The following is a 21,901-nucleotide window of genomic DNA, read 5'->3' on the forward strand; positions in this document are numbered from 1 at the left end:
CTATACAGGTCAGGGTCGGCCAGAATTCAGAACCACGGACAGGCTGATGACAAGAGATAATTCAAAAACAAGGCCAATTCCAGCATCTGCCTACACATATGGTGAGTGGCAGAGGGAATTTCAGCTGCACGTATCCTCCCCACTGCCTCAGGAACTCCCGCTGACTACTTTGCTGAGGTCAGCCTTTTTGCAACAGGCCTAAAATGGGGCCTGGGATTTTCCTGAGCTGTGGCAGCCACTTGATAAACTCTCTGGGTTAACAGAAAATCATAAATAAAAAAAAATTCTCTGCAATTACATTTACATGTTCCTGCATTGATCCAGTGACCAAATTCATTGTTCTGATTCAGGATAGGTTGAATCTATCAGGAAAAGAAGCAGCCTAGCTTTTTGTTAAAAAAAAAAAGTTTGCCATTCAGAATTGATGATTATGAGAATTCTAGGCCTGTGAGGTATTTTTTTTTACAGAGCTCCATCACAGAGATTAGGAAATGTGACAAACGACATTCTGAAAGACATTACTGTTTGTGAATATTTAGTTTTATTCCCAGGAACTGACCTTGGTTTAACGTCGAGGTACTGTTGATTTCACCTGAGATAAAGGAAGATTCTGATTGTTTTCGCACAGTGTCGTTCCACATCCTTCTGATGCGACTCTGCAAACAGGCCAGATAGGCTGGGTGAGCAAAAAAAAAGAAGACGACTCCGGAACAAAAAAAAAAATCAGGCCACCATACATGAAAGGCTGTACGGTGGGCCGAGCCTTGGTGCTTCTCGATGCCAGCCTGACATTACCCTCAGAATGGGCCTCTGGAACAGGGAGTGGCTTGGCCCTCCCTCACTTGCACGCTTATACGCTTCGAGGGAACCTCTGACCACACTGGCCGTGAAGGCGCAGTTCTCTAGGGCACGCCGTCTCCTCGCTCGATGGTGGGTTGCCCATTCGGGCCCTGGGTGAGTAGGCCTTGTGTGTGATGCTATGCTACAAGCATTCTGCCTTCTAACCGAATTCCCGCTTGGAAGGGCAGCATTCCCTGCCTGGCATTCTGTCAACCCCCATCCGCCTGCTGCTGTTCTGTCTCCTTTTGCTGGCATGGTTTCTAGTTGGCAACAAATCCCGATCCAGACACTTCTCAGATTCAGGATATGTTCAAAATCTCACCCTCAAAAGCACAATGATTACACCGAGACAATGGGGCTTGGGAGAGTTGAGGCACATCTCACCATCTGCTGAACACATTTTAAAACTTCTAGTAATGAAATATGCAGTTATCTTAAGTACTGTCTTTTTTAAAAATTGCTTCACAGTCAATGTTTCTGCCATATTATGTAAACATTTGGCTTACATTCGGAGCTGGCTTCCTTACACTGATATTTGATCTGTAAGTGATAACAGATAAGGTTCTCGTTACAGTGCTTGCAAACCTCACCTTGAGAACTCCCAAGGCACCAGGCTGCTGACTTAAGCGTGAGATGAAGAAAAGGATTGAAGGATTGCCATAGAAGACTACAGTCCAGAAACAGATTCTTCAGCCCATCTAATCTGTGGCAAACTGTTATACTGCAACTTCATAGAACTCTGGTCAGGCGCAACATCTGGGGCACTGGATACAGTTCTGATCGCCCCACTATAGGAAGGATATTGAGGCTTTGGAGAGGGTGCAGAAGAGGTTTACCAGGATGCTGCCTGGTTTAGAGGGCATGTGCTATGGCGAGAGGCTGGATAAACTTGGGTTGTTTTCTCTGCAGCAACGGAGGCTGAGGGGAGATCTGATTGAGGTTTATAAGATTATGAGAGGGATAGATGGAGTAGATAGATAGAAATGTCTAATACCAGAGGGCATGCATTGAAGATCATAGGGGGGAGGTTCAAAGGGGATGTGAGGGGTAAGTCTTTTACTCAGAGTCAATGCCTGGAATGTGCTGCCTGGTGAGGTGGCAGAAGCAAATACCTTAGACGTTTTTAAGAGACATTTAGATAGGCACATAGATATGAGGAAGATGGAGAGATGTGGACATTGGGTTTTTGAAGTTTACTTTTTAGCTGGTTTGGCACAACATTGTGGACCAGAAGACTTGTTCCTGTACTGTACTGTTCTATGTTCTAGTCCCCTTCACCTGCACCTGGACCATAGCCCCCCCATACCTCCTCCCATCCATGTGCCTATTCAAACTTCTCTTAAGTGATAAGATCAAACCCACTCCCCCCTCATGTTCCCCTTAAACATTTCAAATTTCACTCTTAATCTATGACCTCTAGCTCTAGTCTCACTCAACCAAAGTGGAAAAAAGCCTACTTGCAAATTGCGAAGCTGAGAACATTGGCAATGTTACAACAGTTAACATCAAGGCTGAGCGAGAAGAGAGTGTTTTGAAGTGCTGAGATCTGGGAGGCAGGAAGTCGGTAACAAAACGGAGAGGATAAAAAGATCTTAAAAGAAGTTTTGCAAGAAGGAAAGAATACAGACTACTATTAAGTGCAGTATGGCACAGAACATATACTTGGGCATCGATACAGGAGACAGACAGAGAGATGACTGACCAGTTTTGTTGGCATCTCTTTTGCTGTTCAGATCAGACGGGTGAAGTGCTACCCATTTTCCCTCTAGCAATGCTCCGTAGCAGTGTTCTACACTCACTGGCCACTTACTTAGGTACACCTGTACATTAATGCAAATATCTAGTCAGCCAATCACATGGCAGCAACTCAATGCATTAAAAAGCATGCAGACATGGCCAAGAGGTTCAGTTGTTGTTCAGATCAAACATCAGAATGGAGAAGAAATGTGATCTAAGTGGCTTTGACCATGAAATAATTGTTGGTGCCAGATGGGGTGGTTTGAGTATCTCAGAAACTGCTGATCTTCTGAGATTTTCATGTGCAATGGTTTACAGAGAATGGCACGAAAAACAAAAACAAAAAAATCCAGTGAGCAGCAGCAGTTCTGTGGGTGAAAATGCCTGAGGCCAGAGGTGAATGACCAGATTGGTTCAAACTGACAGGAAGGCAACAGTAATTCAAATAACCATGTGTTATATCAGTGGTGTGTAGCAGACCATCTCTGAACGTACTCCCACTGAACCTTGAAGTGAATGAGTGAAAGCAGAAGATCACAAACATACACATAGTAGCCACAGTATTAGGTACCGATATAGAAATGCAAGCAGGCTTTTTCCACTGAGTTTGGGCAAGACTAGGATAAATTAAGGGTGAAAGGTGAAATATCTATGGGGAACCTGAGGGTAAACATCTTCACTTGGAGTGATGTTCCAGGAATGCAGCAAGGGTCTGACACGGAGGGTAACACTCACAGCCACCCAGGCAAAGTCTGGGTGCCTGCTGGTGAAGCCTGGCATTGAGGCATTCTACCAGATGGCCTGGACAGTGGACCTACCCCACTGGGTTCATCGAGTCTTCTCCTGCAGTGTCCACAGGACATTCTGTGCTGACCACTGCCTGATGGGCTTGTGGTCAAAGTGTTGGTCAGGAAGAACTTTTCCACAAAAGGCAGCTAGTGCAACAAAGTCCAACTGACTGGGATGTTGCGCGGCAACGGGGCTAGACCTGTATTTCGCCACATCAGGGAAAGATATAACCTTAGCACGTAGTGACATTGACACAATGAAGAAGGAGGGCCATTCAGCCAGCTGGGATTGGTGTGACATTCAACAGACCAGGGCCTCTGAAGAGGGATGAATAAGAGGTAGAGAAGTTGTAGAATTGGATTCAGGGTAGCAGCCATCAGTGACATTACAGTCACTTCAGGGTCCATCAACTGAGAGGGAAAAGAGACAAGAAATAAATAAATGGGGGAATAGAACTGATGAGAATGTTCTGAAAGTTGGCATATGTCATTGATTTTGATGATATGAAGATTGGTGGAGGGGCCAGTACTGTTGAGGAAGCTGGGAATCTGCATAAGGACTTAAGACAGATTAGGAGAATGGGCAAAGAAGTGGCAGATGGAATATAGTATAGGGATGTATATGATCATCCATTTTGGTAGAAGGAATATAAGGTGTAAACTGTCTTCAAAATGGGGAGCAAATTCAGAACTCGGCGGTGCAACAGGACTTGGAAGATCCCTAAAGGTTGACTTGCAGGTTGAGTCAGTGGTAAGGAAGGTAAATGTAATGTTAGCATTAGTTTCAATTGGACTAGAAATTAATAGCAAGACTGTAATGCTAAAGCTTTATAAGGCATTAGTCAAACTGCACTTGGAGTACTGTGAGCAGTTTTGTACCCATTAGCTAAAGATGTGCTACCATTGGAGCAGGTCCAGAGAAGGTTCACGAGAATGATCCTGGGAATGAAAGGGTTAATGTATGAGGAATGTTTGATCTGGGCCTGTACTCGCTGGAGTTTAGAAGAATGAGGAAGGATTTCATTGAATATTGAAAGGTTTAGATAGACTGGACGTCCAACTTTCCTATAGTGGAGGGAATCTAGGACCAGAGGGAACTGACTCAGAGTAGAAGGACATCTCTTTAATTCAGAGATGAGGAGGAATGTTTTTTTAGCCAGGGAGTAGTGAATCAGTTAAACATTGCCATCGATGGCTGTAGAGGTCAAGTCATTGGGTATATTTAAAGCAGATGTTGATAGATTCTTGAATAGTAAGGGCACCATAGTTTATGGGGGGAATGCAGGGATGTTTGGCCCTCGGGTGGGGGGGGGGGGTGGTGGTTAATAAATCAGCCGTGTTGTTATGGTGGAGCAGAATAGAGGGCCAAGCAGCCTAATTCTGCTCCTGTGTCTTATGGTCATAGGAAATTGATGGGCTGAATAGACTTATTTGGTGTAGAAAGAAAGACATGAAAATGTAGTTATCAAAGATAGAGAGATGTTTAACACCTATTCTCTGGCTGAGGAAAATGGCTGTAAGCAGGAGAGGCAATATAATAACTGGGCATATGTAAGAGGGTGGGGAGTTAACTTGGCAGAGACATTTCGAAGGGTACTCATCTGTAAATAAGTCTTGTCACGTTAAATTAAAACTTCCTGATCAATATGTTCTAAATCCTCATTAGGATGAAATGGTCTGGTGCCCCGCCTTATCCAGACCTCCTTCCAATGTATGAACAATGTACATACATCCTAACAGGAATCCCACAAGTTCACATCAAGCCTCACCATGGACTGTCCAGCTACTTTGAAGAAACTACGGGTGAGGGTCCATAAGACTATGGGAGCAGAATTAGGCCATTTGGCCCATTGAGTCTGTTCCTCCATTCCCTCATGGGTGATTTATTATCCCTCTCAACCCCATTCTCCAGCCTCCTCCACATAACCATTGATGCCCTGACTAATCAAGAAGATTCACTAACCTTTGGCTAAGGATATTTCTCCTCTAAAAAGGCTATACAGTCAACAAAGGCTAGCAGGATCTGACACACTTTATAAAGAATACCAGTTTGTAAATCTATGTGTCAAGATAACTTTAACCTTCCTAATCAATGTATCCCAAATATTCATGAGGATAAAATGCTCAGGGTGTCTTTATCCAGACTACAAAGACCAAAGTACTGTACATGCGTCCCATAAAGTACACATCAAGCCTCAACGCAGACTGGCCAGCCACTCTGAACAAACTATGCAGGTGTGCCCATAGCTCACAGCGTCAGATTTCAGAGTTGAATTCCGACACCGTCTGGAAGGAGTCTGTGCGTCCTCCCCGTGGAATGCCTGGGATTTCTGTGGGTCTCTGGTTTTCTCCCACAGCACGGAGATGTATGGGGTTGCTTACTTGGTCATTGCAAATTGTCCCAACATTAGGGCTTTCGGGGGTTGCTGGGGTGGTGCTGCTCAAAAGGGTCGGGTGGGCCTATTCAAGTGCTGTATCGTTAAATGATAAGATAATAAGACGTAGGAGCAGAATTGGGCCATCAAACCTGTTCCATCATGGCTGATTTAGTTTCCTGCTCAACCCCATTTTCCCCATAACCTTTGACACCCATACCAATCAAGAACCTATCAACCTCCACTTTAAATATAACCAATTACTTCGCCTCCACTGCTGTCTGTGGTAATAAATTCTACAGATTCACTGCGCTCGGGCTAAAGAAACTCCTCCTCATCTCTGTTCTAAAAAGGCCACAAGGTCAAGAATGGCTAGAGGGAACTGAGCAAAGGGTGGGGGGGGGGGGGGGGGGGGAAGAGCTGATTTAACAAAATTTTGTCAGTTGGGAACATAAAAGAAGAAAAATTCAATAGTAACTTTTTTATAGAGCACTTTTCATACAAATGATGTAATTTAATGTGTTTTACAGTGGTATAAAGTAGGAATATAAAAAAGATATTATTTAAAAAGCCAGGTTAAATAAATAGACTTTGTGCTGGTGTTTAAAAGAATCAACTGACTCTGCATCCCTTATAGTTTTAGCTATTGTGTTCCACAGTTTAGGAGCAACCAAAAGAAGGCTGAGAAATGGACAAGCTCCAACCAAAAGAATCCAAGAATGGCTCTGAGCAACAGACAGCAAGTTCGAGACATAACAAGTTGGCTCAGAATCTATGGAGCCACTGACTTTGGTAATGAAGTGTAAGATTTCTTCGAAAGTAACAATGTAAAATTAAAATATCCGGTGTTAATGGCACCACTAAATACAAGGGTAAATGAACGAGGTGTAAACATCCATTTTTGACATCACTGCTCTATAATTTATAATGAATGGTGTGGAACATCACCAACTTGGCTCATGTACATCTTGGAGTTGTAAGATAGAGGCTCAGAACTTTGCAATCTCAGCTAGTATTTTAAGCGTCACTTTATGTATATACAATCAATCTGTGAGCAGTATAAAAGCTATCTTACGTAATTATCTTACATATATATCTTACGTAATTTGTCCAACGTATAATTCTCCATAACTTCCGCCACCTCCAAAGGGATCCCACTACCAAGCACATCATTCCTTCCCCCCCCCTTTCTGCTTTCCGCAGGGATCGCTCCCTAGCGACTCCCTTGTCCATTCGTCCTCCCCATCCCACCGATCTCCCTCCTGGCACTTATCCTTGTAAACGGAACAAGTGCTACACCTGCCCTTACACTTCCTCCCTCACCACCATTCAGGGCCCCAGACAGTCCTTCCAAGTGAGGCGAGACTTCACCTGTGAGTCGGCTGGTGTGGTATACTGCGTCCAGTGCTCCCGGTGTGGCCTTTTATATATTGGTGAGACCTGACACAGACTGGGAGACTGTTTCGCTGAACACCTACGCTCTGTCCGCCAGAGAAAGCAGGATCTCCCAGTGGCCACACATTTTAATTCCACGTCCCATTCCCATTCTGATATGTCTATCCATGGCCTCCTCTACTGTCAAGAAGAAGCCACACTCAGGTTGGAGGAACAACACCTTATATTCCGTCTGGGTAGCCTCCAACCTGATGGCATGAACATTGACTTCCCTAACTTCCGTTAATGCCCCTCCTCCCCTTCTTACCCCAACCCTGATATATTTAGCTTTTTTCCCCTCCTCTATTTTTCTCTCTTTCTGCCCATCACTCTGCCTGTTCTCCATCTCCCTCTGGTACTCCCCTCCCCCTTTCTTTCTCCCGAGGCCTCCCGTCCCATGATCCTTTCCCTTCTCCAGCTCTGTATCCCTTTTGCCAATCACCTTTCCGGCTCTCAGCTTCAGCCCACCCCCTCCGGTCTTCTCCTATCATTTTGCATTTTCCCCTTCCCCTCCTACTTTCAAATGTCTTACTATCTTTCCTTTCAGTTAGTCCTGACGAAGGGTTTCGGCCCGAAACGTCAACAGCGCTTCTCCCTATAGATGCTGCCTAACCTGCTGCATTCCACCAGCATTTTGTGTGTGTTGCTTGAATTTCCAGCATCTGCAGATTTCCTCGTGTTTACGTAATAATATTTCTTGTTTTTTATTGTGTTCTTTATCTTAGTATGTTTTTAATATGCTGTATTGGATGTGGAGTGACAATTATGTTTTCCTTGACACTTGATTACTAGAAAAGACATTAAATAATCTTGAATTTAATAATATTTACTGAGGTGTTGCTGCATTACTGGATAATATTGTCCACCACATTTCTGGTAGCTTGATATGACACTTTTCCAAGAAGAAGTGAGGGGTTGGGTGAGTAAGTATACATACTTGGAGTATCGTGGGCAGTTTTGGGTCCCTTATCTAAGAAAGGATGTCAGAGGAGGTTCATGAGAATGATTCAGGGAATGAAGGGGTTAACATAAGGAACATTTCATAGCTTTGGGTCTTAATTCACTGGAATGTAGAAGAATGAGGAAGGATCTCATTGAAACCTATTGAATATTGAAAGTGGATGTGGAGAGAATGTTTCCTGTAGTGGGGGAGTCCAGGACCAGAGGGCACAGCCTCCGAATACAATGACATGCCTTCAGAACAGAGATGAGGGAGAACTTTTTCCCCTAGAGAGTGGTGAATCTGTCGCAGACAGCTATGAAGGCCAACTCATTGTGTATATTTAAAGTGGAGGTTGATAGGTTCTTAATTAGTCAGGAGATCAAAGATTAGTGGTTAAATCAGGAGAATAGGTTTAGAGGGATAATTGATCAGCCATGACGAAATGGCAGAGCAGACACAATCAGATGAGTGGCCTAATTCTGTTCCTATGTGTTATGGTTGAGGCAGGTTCAACAACAACGTTTTAAAGACAATCAGACGGGTACAGAGATTGGAAATGGCTTGACCTAGCACACTGAGGACCATTCTGGCCAGGTCTGCAGAAGGCTAGGTAATGAGGCAGACTGAGCAGTGTCAGCATTGTTAGGGAGAGCCGGTCAGTTTCCACAATGCACATGCAGTTCAGTGACAGAGACTGGCAAAAACATCAAGTTACTGCAGGAAAGCTCAGAGAAGAAGAACATGCTTGTTTCTAGGAACACAGTACTGGGGCAGTTCTCCCCTTAAATCGATCCCATTGTCCAACCATTTTCACATAATAGGTGCAGTAAGATCAGAAGCATCATGGAAAAGGCACCTTCAAGTTAGGCAGAAGAGAATTTGCACCCTGTTATGAGAGCAAGCTACTCGATCAGTTCCATTTTAATGTCCATTCCCAAAGAACACCTCCAGTTCCCTCATGAAAACACTCCACCACCGCTTCAGTATGCTTCGTCCTATTGTAACAAACTGAGTCAAAACCATTTCCTCCTTCCCTTCTAATCACTTTGGGCGTCCTGGTTAAACCCCACTCTTTCCGACCCCTGATCCGCTCAGACTGAGACTCGTAAGTCGCCCCTCGGAGTACCTGGCTGCCGGAGGAGTAGCGGGCACTGGTCCTGTTGGTGGAGGGCTTTGCTGAGCTGTGCGAGCTCTCGGTGGTGAGCCTGCCGCAGCAGTTAGCGTAACGGAAACACTTCAGGTATTCCTTGCGGACCTGCGGACGAGAAAAGCGGCGAGTGTTTACGGGATACTGAAAAGCATGGCTGATATGTAACACAGAACACAGAATGTAGAACAGTACTGCAAAGGAACAAACCCTTCAGCTGATCAGTAACGATTAGCACAATGCTGGAGCAACTCAGCAGATAAGGTAACATCTATGGAGAGGTTCTGATGAAGGGTCTCTGCGAAATGCCGACTGTTTATTTTGCTCCATACACTCTGTCTGTCCTGCTGAGTTCCTCCATCCTTTTGTGTGTTACTTTGGATTTCCAGCATCAGCAGGATCTCCTGTTTAGAGGAATAAACAGTCGATGTTTTGGGCTGAGACCCTTCAGCTGGACTCAGGAAGGATCGTGTCCTGAAACATCAACTGTGTAGTCAACTGTAGTATCCACAGATGTTAAAACATTGAAGCTAAAACATCACAGTTTGTATTGCAGTCCTGATGAAGGGTCTTCGAAACATAGAAACACAGAAAATTTACAGCACTGTGGCGACCCACTTCCTAGCGCACTCGAACCGGATCAAAAATAGCCAGCGCGCCGGCACAAAGGCCAGGTCCGCAACAAAGGGAAAAAGCCTGCGGGGGGTTTGTGAGTACGTGTCCCTTACAGCATCCGCGCCCGGGGAGGGCGGGATGAGGGAGGCTTTAAAGCAAGACTGTGAAGTTCGAATAAATCATCTTTAATTGCAGTTTACCGACTCCGTGTCGCTATTTTAGCGCTGCGTGTAGCACACCGCTACAGCACAATACAGGCCCTTGGGCCCACTAAGCTGTGCCAAACATGTCTTTAACTGAGAAATTACCTAGGATTACCCATAGCCCTTTATTTTTCTGAGCTCCATAACCTGAAACATCAACTGTTTATTCCTCTCCATAGATGCTGCCTGACCTGCTGAGTTCCTCCAGCATTTTCTGCAGGTTGCTCTGGATTTCCAGCATCTGCAGAATCGCCTGTCTTTATTATTTGCAACATTACCTTGCGCAGCTCTTGAACTCAATCCCTGGTTAACAAAGGCTAGCACACCATAGACCTTCTTAACTAGAGGGTGGTGAGTCTGTGTAATTCATTAGGTATATTTAAAGTGGAAGTTGATATATTGAACAGTTAAATTAACTTTCTAATTAACTAACTTTACTAATTTATTAAACTTTTTTTCATAATCCATATCCTTCCATTCTCCATGTATTCTATCAGACTATTAAGCTATCTGGCAGCTTCTTAAACAGCTCTATCATATCTGCTCCCTCCAGCACCCCTGGCAACTCGTTTCAAGTACCTATACCACTGTGTAAAAAAAAAACTTCAAAGTTCAAAATACATTTATAATCAAAGTATGTATACTATATACAACCTTGAGATTCGTCTCCCTGCAGGCAGCCACAAAATAATGAAACCCAATGGAACCCATCAAAACAAAACTGGCAAACTTCCTTGTACATCTTCTTTTAACTTAATCCCCTCCCACCAAAAATGCAAAACCTCCTCTATCTGGCATTCCTACGCTGAGAAAAGCATTCCGACTCTCTATTAATGCTTCTCATAAATCTAATAAACATCTTTCAAATCTCCCCTTATGCCTTTGACGCTCTAGAGATAACCGTCCTAGTTCGCCCAACCGCTCCTTACAGCTTAGCAGACAGAAAAATAAACATTTTAAAATAATCTTGTGGATTTTAAATCCATGGGCTGCTGGCAGCATGACTCGGAAGGGTTGGAAAGGCCTATTCCGTGCTGTATCTCTAAATAAATAAATAAATTCCTACTTTCTTTCCAAGATATAATTAAACTTTTAAGTCATAAACAGACATCTGTTAGTAATCTTCACAATTTTATTGTTTCTCAAAGTGTACATTTACTACCCCTCAACCATCAGGCTCTTGAACCAAAGGGGATAACTTCACTTGCCTCATCATTGAGACAAACCAATGGACTCCTCATCTCATATTCTCAATATTTATTGCTTATTTATTTATTATTATTTCTTCTTTTTGTATTTACATAGTTTGTTGTCTTTCACACTAGTTGAACACCCTAGTTGGGTGGTCTTTCATTTATTCTCTTATGGTTATTATTCTATACAGTTATTGATATGCCCATAGGAAAATGAATCTTAGGGTCGTATATGGTGATATATATGTGCTTTGATAATAAAATTAATTGGAACTTTGAACTTTCGAAGCAGGACATTTAGCCCAACTGGTGCATGCTAACCAAGCTGGTTCAATTTGCCTGCACTAGGCTTGTATGCATCTAAAGATCTTAAGTCTCCAGGCTGACGCTGGCTTCAAATCGTCTGTGATCAGCTCTCTGATTTTAAGAGGGACCATTTACCCAGAGCGTTGCTGGAGAACTTGGCAGACATTTCATTATTGTTAATAAAAGTCAACAGACTGGTTGTAAATGCAGTTTTAAACAGGCCTCATTAATTAGATCAAACAGAATTATAGTTTTAAGATGATAAAAGTTTGACATAAATACATTGAGGATTTGGCAACATTCTTTCCCAATGAGAAATCACTTTATGTTTGGCCTTATTCCCTGGTGGATCACAAAATCATTGAAGGTTTCTTCCTAAACAGTTAACAGGCCCGTCGGTCCAACTGGGCCATTCTGACCAGGGTATCAAATCAAGTTGTCCCCATTTGCCTGTGTTTGGCCTGTTTCCTCTAATTATAAGGAACTCTCATGTGTTGAAAGATGAACTCTTGATCTCCCAATCTCCCTCATTAAGGCCCTTGCACATTAGTTGTCTATCTGTACTGGACTTTGTAACTGCAGCTACACTCAGTGACCACTCTATTAGGTACAGGAGTAGAATCCAGTGTAGACTTCTGCTGTTGTAGCCCACCGACTTCAAGGTTCGACAGCCTTGTGTGTTTAAAGATGCTCTTCTGCACACGACTGTTGTAATGTGTAATTATTTGAGTTACCGTCACCTTCCTGTCAGCTTGAACCAGTCTGACCATTCTCCTCTGACCCCTCTCATTAACAAGGCATTTTTGCCCACAGAACTGGCACTCACTGGATATTTATTTTTGTTTTCTCATATCATTCTCTGTAAACTCTAGAGTGAAAATTCTAGGAGATCTGCAGTTTTTGGGATAATCAATCCACCCTCTCTCGCACCAACAATCATTCCTAAGACAATTTAAATTACATTTCTTCCCCATTCTGATATTTGGTCTGAACAACAACTGAACCTCTTGACCACGTCTGCATGCTTTTATGCATTAAGTTCCTGCCATGTGATTGGCTGATTAGGTGTTTGCATTAACAAGTAGGTGTACCTAATAAAGTGGCCACTGCGGGAATTTCCTTCTGGCATTACAATGGCTGTACACCCTCTGTTAATTGCCTATCAAACAGCTTCTTGAATGCATCTATCGAACTTGCCACCATGACCACCCTTGGACAGACATGCACCACTCTGGCCCACTGAGCGTCCACAACTGTTTATTTTTTAATGGGCTAAAGGGTTCCCCAGACATTCAGTCAGAATCAGGTCTACTATCACTGACATGTGTCGTGAAATTTGTTAACTTAGCAGCAACAGTACAATGCAATACATTATATAGAAGAAAAAGAAAAAATAATAAACTAACAATAATAGGTAAATCAATATATATATAAAAAAGTGAGGTAGTATTCACGAGTTTAATGTCCATTTAGGAATCAGATGGCAGAGGGGAAGTACCACTGCAGGACTGTCAATATTTCACACAATTAATTTTATTTATTGTGATACAGTGGGGAATAGGCCCTTCCTGCCCTTTGAACCACACCGCCCAGAAATCCTCCAATTTAATCCTAGCCTAACCACGGGACAATTACAACGACCAATTAACCTACCAACCGGTACATCTTTGGACTGTGGGAGGAAACCAGAGCACCCGGATGAAACCCAGGGAGTACTTACAGTTTTGTCACAGACAGTGGTGGGAATGGAACCTGTGTCAGCTGTACTGTAAATCACAGTGCTAACCACTACGCTACTGTGCCGCCTCAATAATGTTCTAATAACATCTATTAATGGATCCAAAAAATAGCCTAGCCGCTAGAAATAAAAAAAATTAAAAATGCTGTAAACACTCACTAGGTTCAGGAACTGTTATTGCTCCTCAACCATCTAACTCATGAAGCAGAGAAGATAATTTCACTCAACTTCACTTGTTCAACAAATCATTGAACTATTTCTATAACCTATGGGCTCACTTTCAAGGACTCTTCATCTCATGTTCTTGATATTTATTGCTTATTTACTATTAATATTCTGCTAGTTTTTTTTGTTCCTTTGCATTTACTGTGAATGCCCACAAGAAAATGAATCTCAGGGTAGTATATGGTGACATGTATGTACTTTGATAACAAATTTTGAGGTCAGACGGTGTTTGTGAAGGGAGAAATAGAGTTAAGGTCTCAGATGAACAATACTTCATCAGAACTGGGAATGGCCCAAAACGAATTAACAAACACAAGAAATTCTACAAATATTGGAAATCTTGAGCAACACACAGAAAATGATGGAGGAACTCAGCAGGTCAGGCAGCATCTATGAAAAAAAGTTGACATTTTGGACAAGACGCTTCATCAGGACTGTTGAAATAAGTTAATGCTAGTTTGCAGAGAGGATGGAGAGGGATCAATGGATCCTGATATATTTCATCCGAGGTACATTTTGCTTTTGGTTGCTTATTAAGCGTCACAAAAATAAAAGGCAGGAGAAAAAAAGCAAAAGACAAAAACCTTGCCGGGGGTGGGGGGGGGGGGGGGGAAGGTGGGGAAGACAGGGACAAAGAGACCAATTCAACATGGTTTGGTTTTCTTGTACCAGTTTGCTGATAACATTAAATTCCATACAAATTCCATTGCTTAAATTAACCAATAAAATAGCCCCTATTCAAGTAATATGATACCCACCAGTAAAACCAAGTTTCTATACAGATATAAAGCACTGCTAATTTTTATAAAAATGCAAACAGGAATAAGAAAGTTAAACTACAAAGGAAATAACAATTTATATATTTATTTAGCGATACAGTGCGGAACAGGCCTTTCAGCCCTTCGAGCAGCGCCGTCTGGCAACCCACCGATTTAACCCTAACCTAATCACAGGACAATTTACAATGACTAATTAACCTACTAATCAGTATTTCGTTGGACTGTGAGAGTCCGACAAACGGTATATCTGGTAAGATGAGAAATGGGATTCATCTCCCTGGTTCTCAGAGGACATGGGACACAGGAGTCTGTTGACATTTTCACAGAAATGCTTGTGATTCTTTTTCGGTATACAAGTGTAACAAACTCTTGTCCTCAGTATTGTTTCGTTCATTTGTACAATTTATCTTTTTGTTGTCAGTCTTTGTGTGTAGTTTTTCATTGATTCTATTGTATTTCTTTGTTCTACTGTGAATGCCCGCAAGAAAATGAATCTCAGAGCTATTTATGGTGGCATAATAAATTTACTTTGAACTTTAAATAATGTGGTAAGAGATTTTATGTATTTGTGTATGTGTGTGTCCATGTATGTGTCTGCCATGTGCGTGCATGCACACATGCACGGTGAGTGTGTCTGTGCGCTTGTGTCTTGTGTATGTGTGCATGTATCTGCACTTGTGTTTGTGCACATGTTCAGGAGTGTGTATGCGTCTCTGCATCTGCACGTATGTGTGTGTGTGTGTGTTTATCCATGTATGTACTTTTAACAGCACATACTCTCCTCTCTCTATTTAGGTCACTGTGTGAACCCTGACAAAGCAGAAATATTTATAGACTCGTGGTATTAACTGTTTCTCTCTCCAGATGCCGCCCAACCTGCTGAGTTTTTGCGTTTTTACTAGCAAACCCTGTCCCAGGACTGGACAGTCTCTTACCTTTTTCTGCAGAGCACAGTGAAATATAAAAATAAACATCCCCTGGAAAGTGTTGAAGATTGTGAAGAGATAGGCCATGACGATGGACTCTTCGTTGATGAAGAGCAAACCAAATCCCCAAGCCAAGCCGAGCAAACAGAGAAGAGCAAAGGCACCCATAACCCAGGACCTGGGGGGGGGGGGGGGGGGAGAGAGAGAGAAAAAAAGCATAAAGCTGATTAGGTTAAAACCTACATAAATGCCACTTTAAAAGACACAGCCTAATAGCAGCTTTTAACCATTAATACTACAGCTGTCTCCTCCAGTAAGCAGATTAAGTATGATCTCTCCTTTTACATTCTAGCTCCATTCCAGCCAGCTATGTGGGTTGCTGATATGAAGAATGCTTCTTTCTCCCACTCAGATCAGTGACCTTCACTTTAGGCAACAGATTTCTCTTGAATTAAAATGTAGTCGTGTGATATTAATAACTTTAACCTTTCCACATTGACGAGAACTGTTTACACCCATTGTTCGAACGGAGAACCAGCCAAAAAATCTTTCTTACCAACAGAGGACAAGGAACATCAGCCTTTTTTATTGATCTTTTATCACTTGTATCACTTTACACCAATTGGCAAAAATGTTAGCGTACGCACTCAGCTGCCACTTTATTAGGTACACCTGTATGTCAGTACAGTATCTAATCAGCCAATCCTGTGGCAGCATCTCAATGCATAAAAGCACACAGACATGATCAAAAGGTTCATTTTTTGTTCAGATCACATACCAGAATGGGGAAGAAAAGTAATCTAAGTGACTTTGACTGTGGAATGATTGTTGGTGCCAGATGGGGTGGTTTGAGTATCTCAGAAATTACTGATCTCCTGGGACTTGCATGCACAACAGTCTCTAGAGTTTATAGAGAGTAGTTCAACAAACACCCAGTGAGCAACAGTTCTGTGGGTAAAAACGCCTTGTTAATGAGATGTTAGAGGAGAATGGCCAGACTGGTTCAAGCTGACAAGGCAACAGTAACTCAAATAATCACGTGTTACAACAGTGGTATGCAAAGAGCATCTCCAAAAACGTTGATGGGCTACAGCAATGGAAGACCACGAACATACACTTAGTGGCCACTTTATCCGGTACAGGAAGTGCATTCAAATGACTTTTCAGCTTCCTAAGCAACTCCTCCTTAGTAATAGCAACAACACTTATTTCTGCCCGTGACACTTTCACATCTCTTACCCTAGTAAGTGTTGTTATAATAGTCTTCACGAACACTGTAACTACTGCAGTATGTGAGCAGAAGCAGAGGTAAGAAGAAAGAGAAAAATGGAGGAAAATATTGCAGCTTCTCTCTCTCTCTCCTGCTTCCTCTCTCTCCCCTTCCTTCCCTCCCCCTCTCCCTCCTTCTCTGTCTCTGTCCATGCTGTCTGCAGGGAAATGGTTTTCAAACGTCTTGCCAGCTAACATCAATGGGCATCATGTTCCCTTCTGGCTTTCCTCTCCCCATCTAACCCCACTCTCAGCCTAAATCCTCAACTGCCTCCCAGGGTTCCAGAACCCAGCCGGTTGGTTTTTCCAGCATTCCAGCAACAAACATTAACTGAGAAGCAATTTTGATTTTTTTCTCTCTTTCTTACAAATTGTGCTCAGTGCCATCCCAGACTGCATCCGACCACGAGGAGAACTGCTGGAAAAGGCACTGCACTGGTGCTCAGCCACAATGAGTAAACCTTCGGCAGGGGCGTGTGTGGTCTCACTACAATCCACTGCCTTGTGGTTCCTTTCATATTTCCGCACAGCAAAAATGTTCAGCCTGTTAAATCTCCACAGTCAGAAATAAAAAAATAAACTGCCCAAAACTCTGACAAAGTCTTCGATTTGCAACATTTGTAGAATGTACCAAAGGAAGTCGCCATTTCCCGAAGTTCACTGGAGTAAAGTCAGGTATGCCAATAGGAGCAGTTCCATTTTTAAATTGCTTTTATTTTAGTATTTAGGATATCGGTCTCTCAGTATCTATTTATTATAGGAAGTAATAAATTTCCTTTCACTTTGCCCATCTCTAAGTACAGCTGAGATAGTAGTGTTGAGACCCTTTCATTAACTGTTGCAGTCTGTGTGGTAATGGGTTGGAAGCCCCAGGACAGAGACCCATCAGTACCCATATAATGTGTGGCAGTAAATATTCTGACTCAGGAGAGTGCATGTGGCCGACTGTGTGTGTGTGTGTGCTGGATTGTTCAAAGCTATAAAAATCAACCACTACTCTGTTACTTCCGCCAAGAATGGTTCACGAGAATGATCCCATGAATGAAAGGCTTAACATATGAGGATCATCTGATATCCCTTGGCCTGTACTCAATGGAATTCAGAAGGATTAAGGAACATATTACTGAAATCTACTGAATTCTGAAAGGGATGGTTAGAGTGGACATGCAGAGGATGTTTCCTGTAGTGGGAGAGCCACGGATCCAGGGCACAGCCTCAGGATAAAGAGACGCCCCTTTAAAACTGGGATGAGGAAGAATTCCTTCATCCAAAGGGCTGTGAATCTGTAGAATTCATTGCCACAGATGGCTATGGAGACCAAGTCACTAGATGCATTTAAAGCAGAGGATGCTAGTTTGTAATTGATAAGGGGCTTAAGGAGAAACAGAGAGAATCATGTCAAAGAAAATCAGCCATGATTTAATGGTGGAATAGACTTGAGTCAAATAGCCGAATTCTTCTTCTATGTCTTCTGGTCTTACCTTGTTAATTAAACCAAGAAAAAAGTAAAGTGTAAAATTAGTTGTTAAAGAGTTGCAAAATTAGTCAACTCCATCATGAGCATTAGCCTCCATAGTATCCTCAGTGTCTAAAAATGGCAGTGCCCACCACCCAGGACATGCCCTCTTCATACTGTTAGTGTGGAAAGGAGGTACAGAAGCCTGAGGGCACAAACTCAGTAATTTAGGAACAGCTTCTTCCCCTCTGCCATCTGATTTCTGAATGGTCATTAAACCCATGAACACTATCTCACTACTCATATTTCTTTTTTCCTTACCTGTCCATCACCTCCATCTGGTGCTCCTCCCCCTTCCCTTTATTCCATGGTCTTGTACATTCTCCTATCAGATTCCCCCTCCTCTAGCCCTTTATCTCTTTCACCAATCAACTTTCCAGCTCTTTGTTTCACCCTCTTCCTTTCCTGGTTTCACCTATCACCTTGTACATCCTCCAACCACAACTCCCCCCTCCCCACCTTCTTACTCTGAATTCTTGTCTTTTTTTTTCCAGTCCCGATGAAGGGTCTTGGCCCAATAATATTAAAGAGGATACCAAAAATATCCTGAGATACATAAAGTGTAAAAGAGAGGTGAGAGCAGATATCAGACCACTGGAAAATGATGCTGGAGAGTTGGAAATGTGGGGGAACAATGGAATGGCGGACTAACTGAATAAGTATTTTGCATCAGTTTTCACTGTGGAAGACACTAGCAGCAGAGTGGAAGTTCCAGGTGTCAGGGGTCATGAAGTGTGTGAAGTTACCATAACAAGATAGAATGTTCTTGGGAAACTGAAAGGTCAGAAGGTAGATAAGTCACCTGGGCCAGATGATGTACACACCAGGGTTCTGAAGAGGTGGCTGAAGAGATTGTGGAGCCATTTCTTTCAAGAATCACTAGAATCTGGAATAGTTCTGGAAGACTGGAGAATTGCAAATTGCAACTCCACTCTTCAAGAAGGGAGAGAGGCAGAAGAAAATAAATTATGGGCCAGTTAATCTGATCTTAGTGCTTGGAAAGATGTTGGAGTCGATTAGTAAGGATGAGGTCTCAGAGTACTTGGGCGTACATGATAAAATAGGCCTTATTCAAGATGGTTTCCTCAAGGGAAAATCTTGCCTGACAAATCTGTTGGAATTCTTTGAAGAAACAACAAGCAGGATAGACAAAGGAGAATCGGTTGATTTTGTGTATTTGGATTTTCAGAATGTCTTTGACAACGTGCCACACATGAGGCTGTTTAGCGAGCTATAAACTCGTAGTATTACTGAAAAGATTCCAGCATGGATAAAGGAGTGGCCAATGGGCAGGAGACAAAAAGTGGGAATAAATGGAGCCTTTTCCAGCTGGCTGCCAGTGACTTGTGGTGTTCCACAAAGGTGTCTGTTGGGACCGATTCTTTTTACGTCATATGTCAATGATTTTGATGATGGAATTGAGGACTTTGTTGTAAACTTTGCAAATGATACGAAGATTGGTGGAGGGGCAGGTGGTTTTGAGGAAGTAGAGAGGCTACAGAAAGACTTAGACAAATTAGGAGAATGGGGAAAGAAATGGCAGATGGAATACAGTGTTGGGAAGTATATGGTGATACACTTTGACAGAAGGAAATAAAGGGTTGACTATTTTCTAAATGGAAGGAAAAACAAAAAAACTGAGGTGCAAAGGGACTTGGGAGTCCTTGAGTAGGATTCCCCAAAGGTTAATTTGCAGGTCGATTCTGTGGTGAGGAAGGCAAATGCAATGTTTATTAATTTCAAGAGGACTAGAATATAAAATCAAGGATATAATGTTGCGACTTTATGAAACATTATTGAAGCTTTACTTGATATATTGTGAGCAGTTTTGGGCCCCTTATCTTAGAAAGGATGTGCTGAAACTGGAGAGTGTTCAGAGGAGGTTCACAAAAATGATTCCATGAATGAATAGCTTGTCATATGAAGAGCGACTGATGGCTCTGGGTCTGTATTCACTTGAATTCAGAAGGATGAGTGTTGTGACCTTAATAGAGTGGATGTGGAGAGGATGTTTCCTATGGTGGGAAAGTCTATGTTACCACACAGTGGTGACACAGCCTCAAAATAGAGGGGCATCCTTTAGAATGGAGATGAGGAGGAATTTCTTTAGCCAGAGAGTGGTGAATCTGTGGAATTCTTTGCCACAGGTGGCAGTGGAGGCCAAGTCTTTATATATATTTAAGGTGGGTTTGATAGATTCTTGATTGGTCAGGGCATGAAGGGATACGGGGAGAAGATAGACGATTATGGCTGAGAGGAAAATGGATCAGTCATAATGAAATGGTGGAGCAGACTAGATGGGCCAAATGGCCTAATTCTGCTCCTTTGTCTAATGATGTTATGGTGAATGGAAATGTTGATTGTTTATTCTTTTCCATAGATGCTGCCTGGCCTGTTGAATTCCTCCAGCATTTTGTGTGTGTTTTTATATATATTTATCATAATTCAGTTTTTTTCTATATTATTATGTATTGCATTGTACTGCTGCCATAAAGACGACAAATTTTATGACATCTGCTGGTGATATCAAACCTGATTCTGATTCTGAAGTGATTCACTTTGAAATGTCAAACTTGAAGGCAGAATGCAGGGTTAATAGCAAGATTCTCAGTAGTGTGGAGAAACATGCATTTTGTGCTCCACGTTCATAGATCTCTCAGTTGCCGCACAAGTTAATAGGTTGGTTAAGGAAGCGTATAATGTGTTGGCCTTCATTAGCTGGGTGACTGAGTTGAAGGGCCATGAGGTAATGTTGCAGCTTGGAAGTATGACTTTTGGTTCTGTTCATCTCATTATAGCGAGGATGTGGAAGCTTTAGAGAGGGTACACGGGAGATTTACCAGGATGCTGCCTGGATTAGAGAGTGTGTCCTATGACAATAGTTTGAGTAAGCTGGAGCTTTTCTCTCTGAGGTGAAGGACGATGAGAGGTGACTTGACAGAGGTGTACAAGATGATAACTGGCATTGATCAAGTCAGAGTCTTTTTCCCAGGGCAGAAATGGCTAATACAAACACTGCGTATTTAATATTTCAGTAATCTTGTTAATATGTTGGTATATTAAGCATTCTTGTTCATTTAAATATTTCATTATGGGTTACATGTATAAATACGTGAATTGCATATGTCATCACAGTATCACGAGACGTGTGCGCACCCCGCTTAAAGTAGAATGTAAACTAAGACTTGCATTTTGTGACTCTCTTGTTTTCCTTTGAATTGATTTATTGCTTTGAAGTTACAAAACATAACAGGGAGGGGGTGTAATTTTAAGGTGATTGAAGTATAGTGGAAATGTCAGAGGTAGGTTTTTTTTTATACAGAGTGGTGGGTACCTGCAACGTTCTGGCAGGGGTGGTGGTAGAGGCAGATACATTAGGGACATTTAAGAGACTCTTAGATAGGCCCGTGGATGAATACAAAATGGAGCGTATGTGGGAGGACAGGATTAGATTGATTTTGGAGTAGGTTAAAGGGTCAGCTGAAGGGCCTGTACTGTGCAGTAATGTTCCATGTTCTATGATGAGAATCAGAATCAGGTTTAATATCACCAGCGTAGGCTGTGAAATTTGTTGACTGCGGCAGTAGTACAATGCAATAATAGAAAAAAAAGTGAATTACAGCAAGTATATATATTAAATAGTTAAATAAGTTGTGCAAAAACAGAAAAAGAAAAGTAGGGAGGTAGTGTTTATGGGCTCAAAGTCCATTCACCTATATTGCTGAGTGTGTGCCTTCAGACTTCTGTAGCTCCTTCCTGATGGTAGCAATGAGAAGAGGCTATGCCCTGGGTAATTGGGGTCCTTCATGACAGATACCACCTCTTTGAGGCATCGCTCTTTGAAGACATCCTGGATACTATGGAGAC

General features: G+C 42.4%; 1 protein-coding gene across 15 annotated transcripts in view; it reads right to left on the bottom strand.

Moving 5' to 3' along the window:
* The window catches only part of adgrl2a (adhesion G protein-coupled receptor L2a), an 852,977-nt gene that overhangs the window by 10,487 nt on the left and 820,589 nt on the right, over window positions 1-21,901 (bottom strand). For 14 of the 15 annotated variants that reach the window (XM_073062547.1, XM_073062548.1, XM_073062549.1 and 11 more), the window contains 3 exons: window positions 15,259-15,427; window positions 9,244-9,372; window positions 560-656 (listed from right to left, as the gene is read on the bottom strand). In XM_073062547.1, coding sequence (XP_072918648.1) covers window positions 560-656; window positions 9,244-9,372; window positions 15,259-15,427 — 395 coding nt within the window. The remainder of the gene's footprint in view (window positions 1-559; window positions 657-9,243; window positions 9,373-15,258; window positions 15,428-21,901) is intronic. The other variant, XM_073062558.1, reaches the window with a different exon arrangement.

The sequence above is a fragment of the Hemitrygon akajei genome, chromosome 12, assembly GCF_048418815.1.
Source record: "Hemitrygon akajei chromosome 12, sHemAka1.3, whole genome shotgun sequence".
NCBI lineage: Eukaryota > Metazoa > Chordata > Chondrichthyes > Myliobatiformes > Dasyatidae > Hemitrygon > Hemitrygon akajei.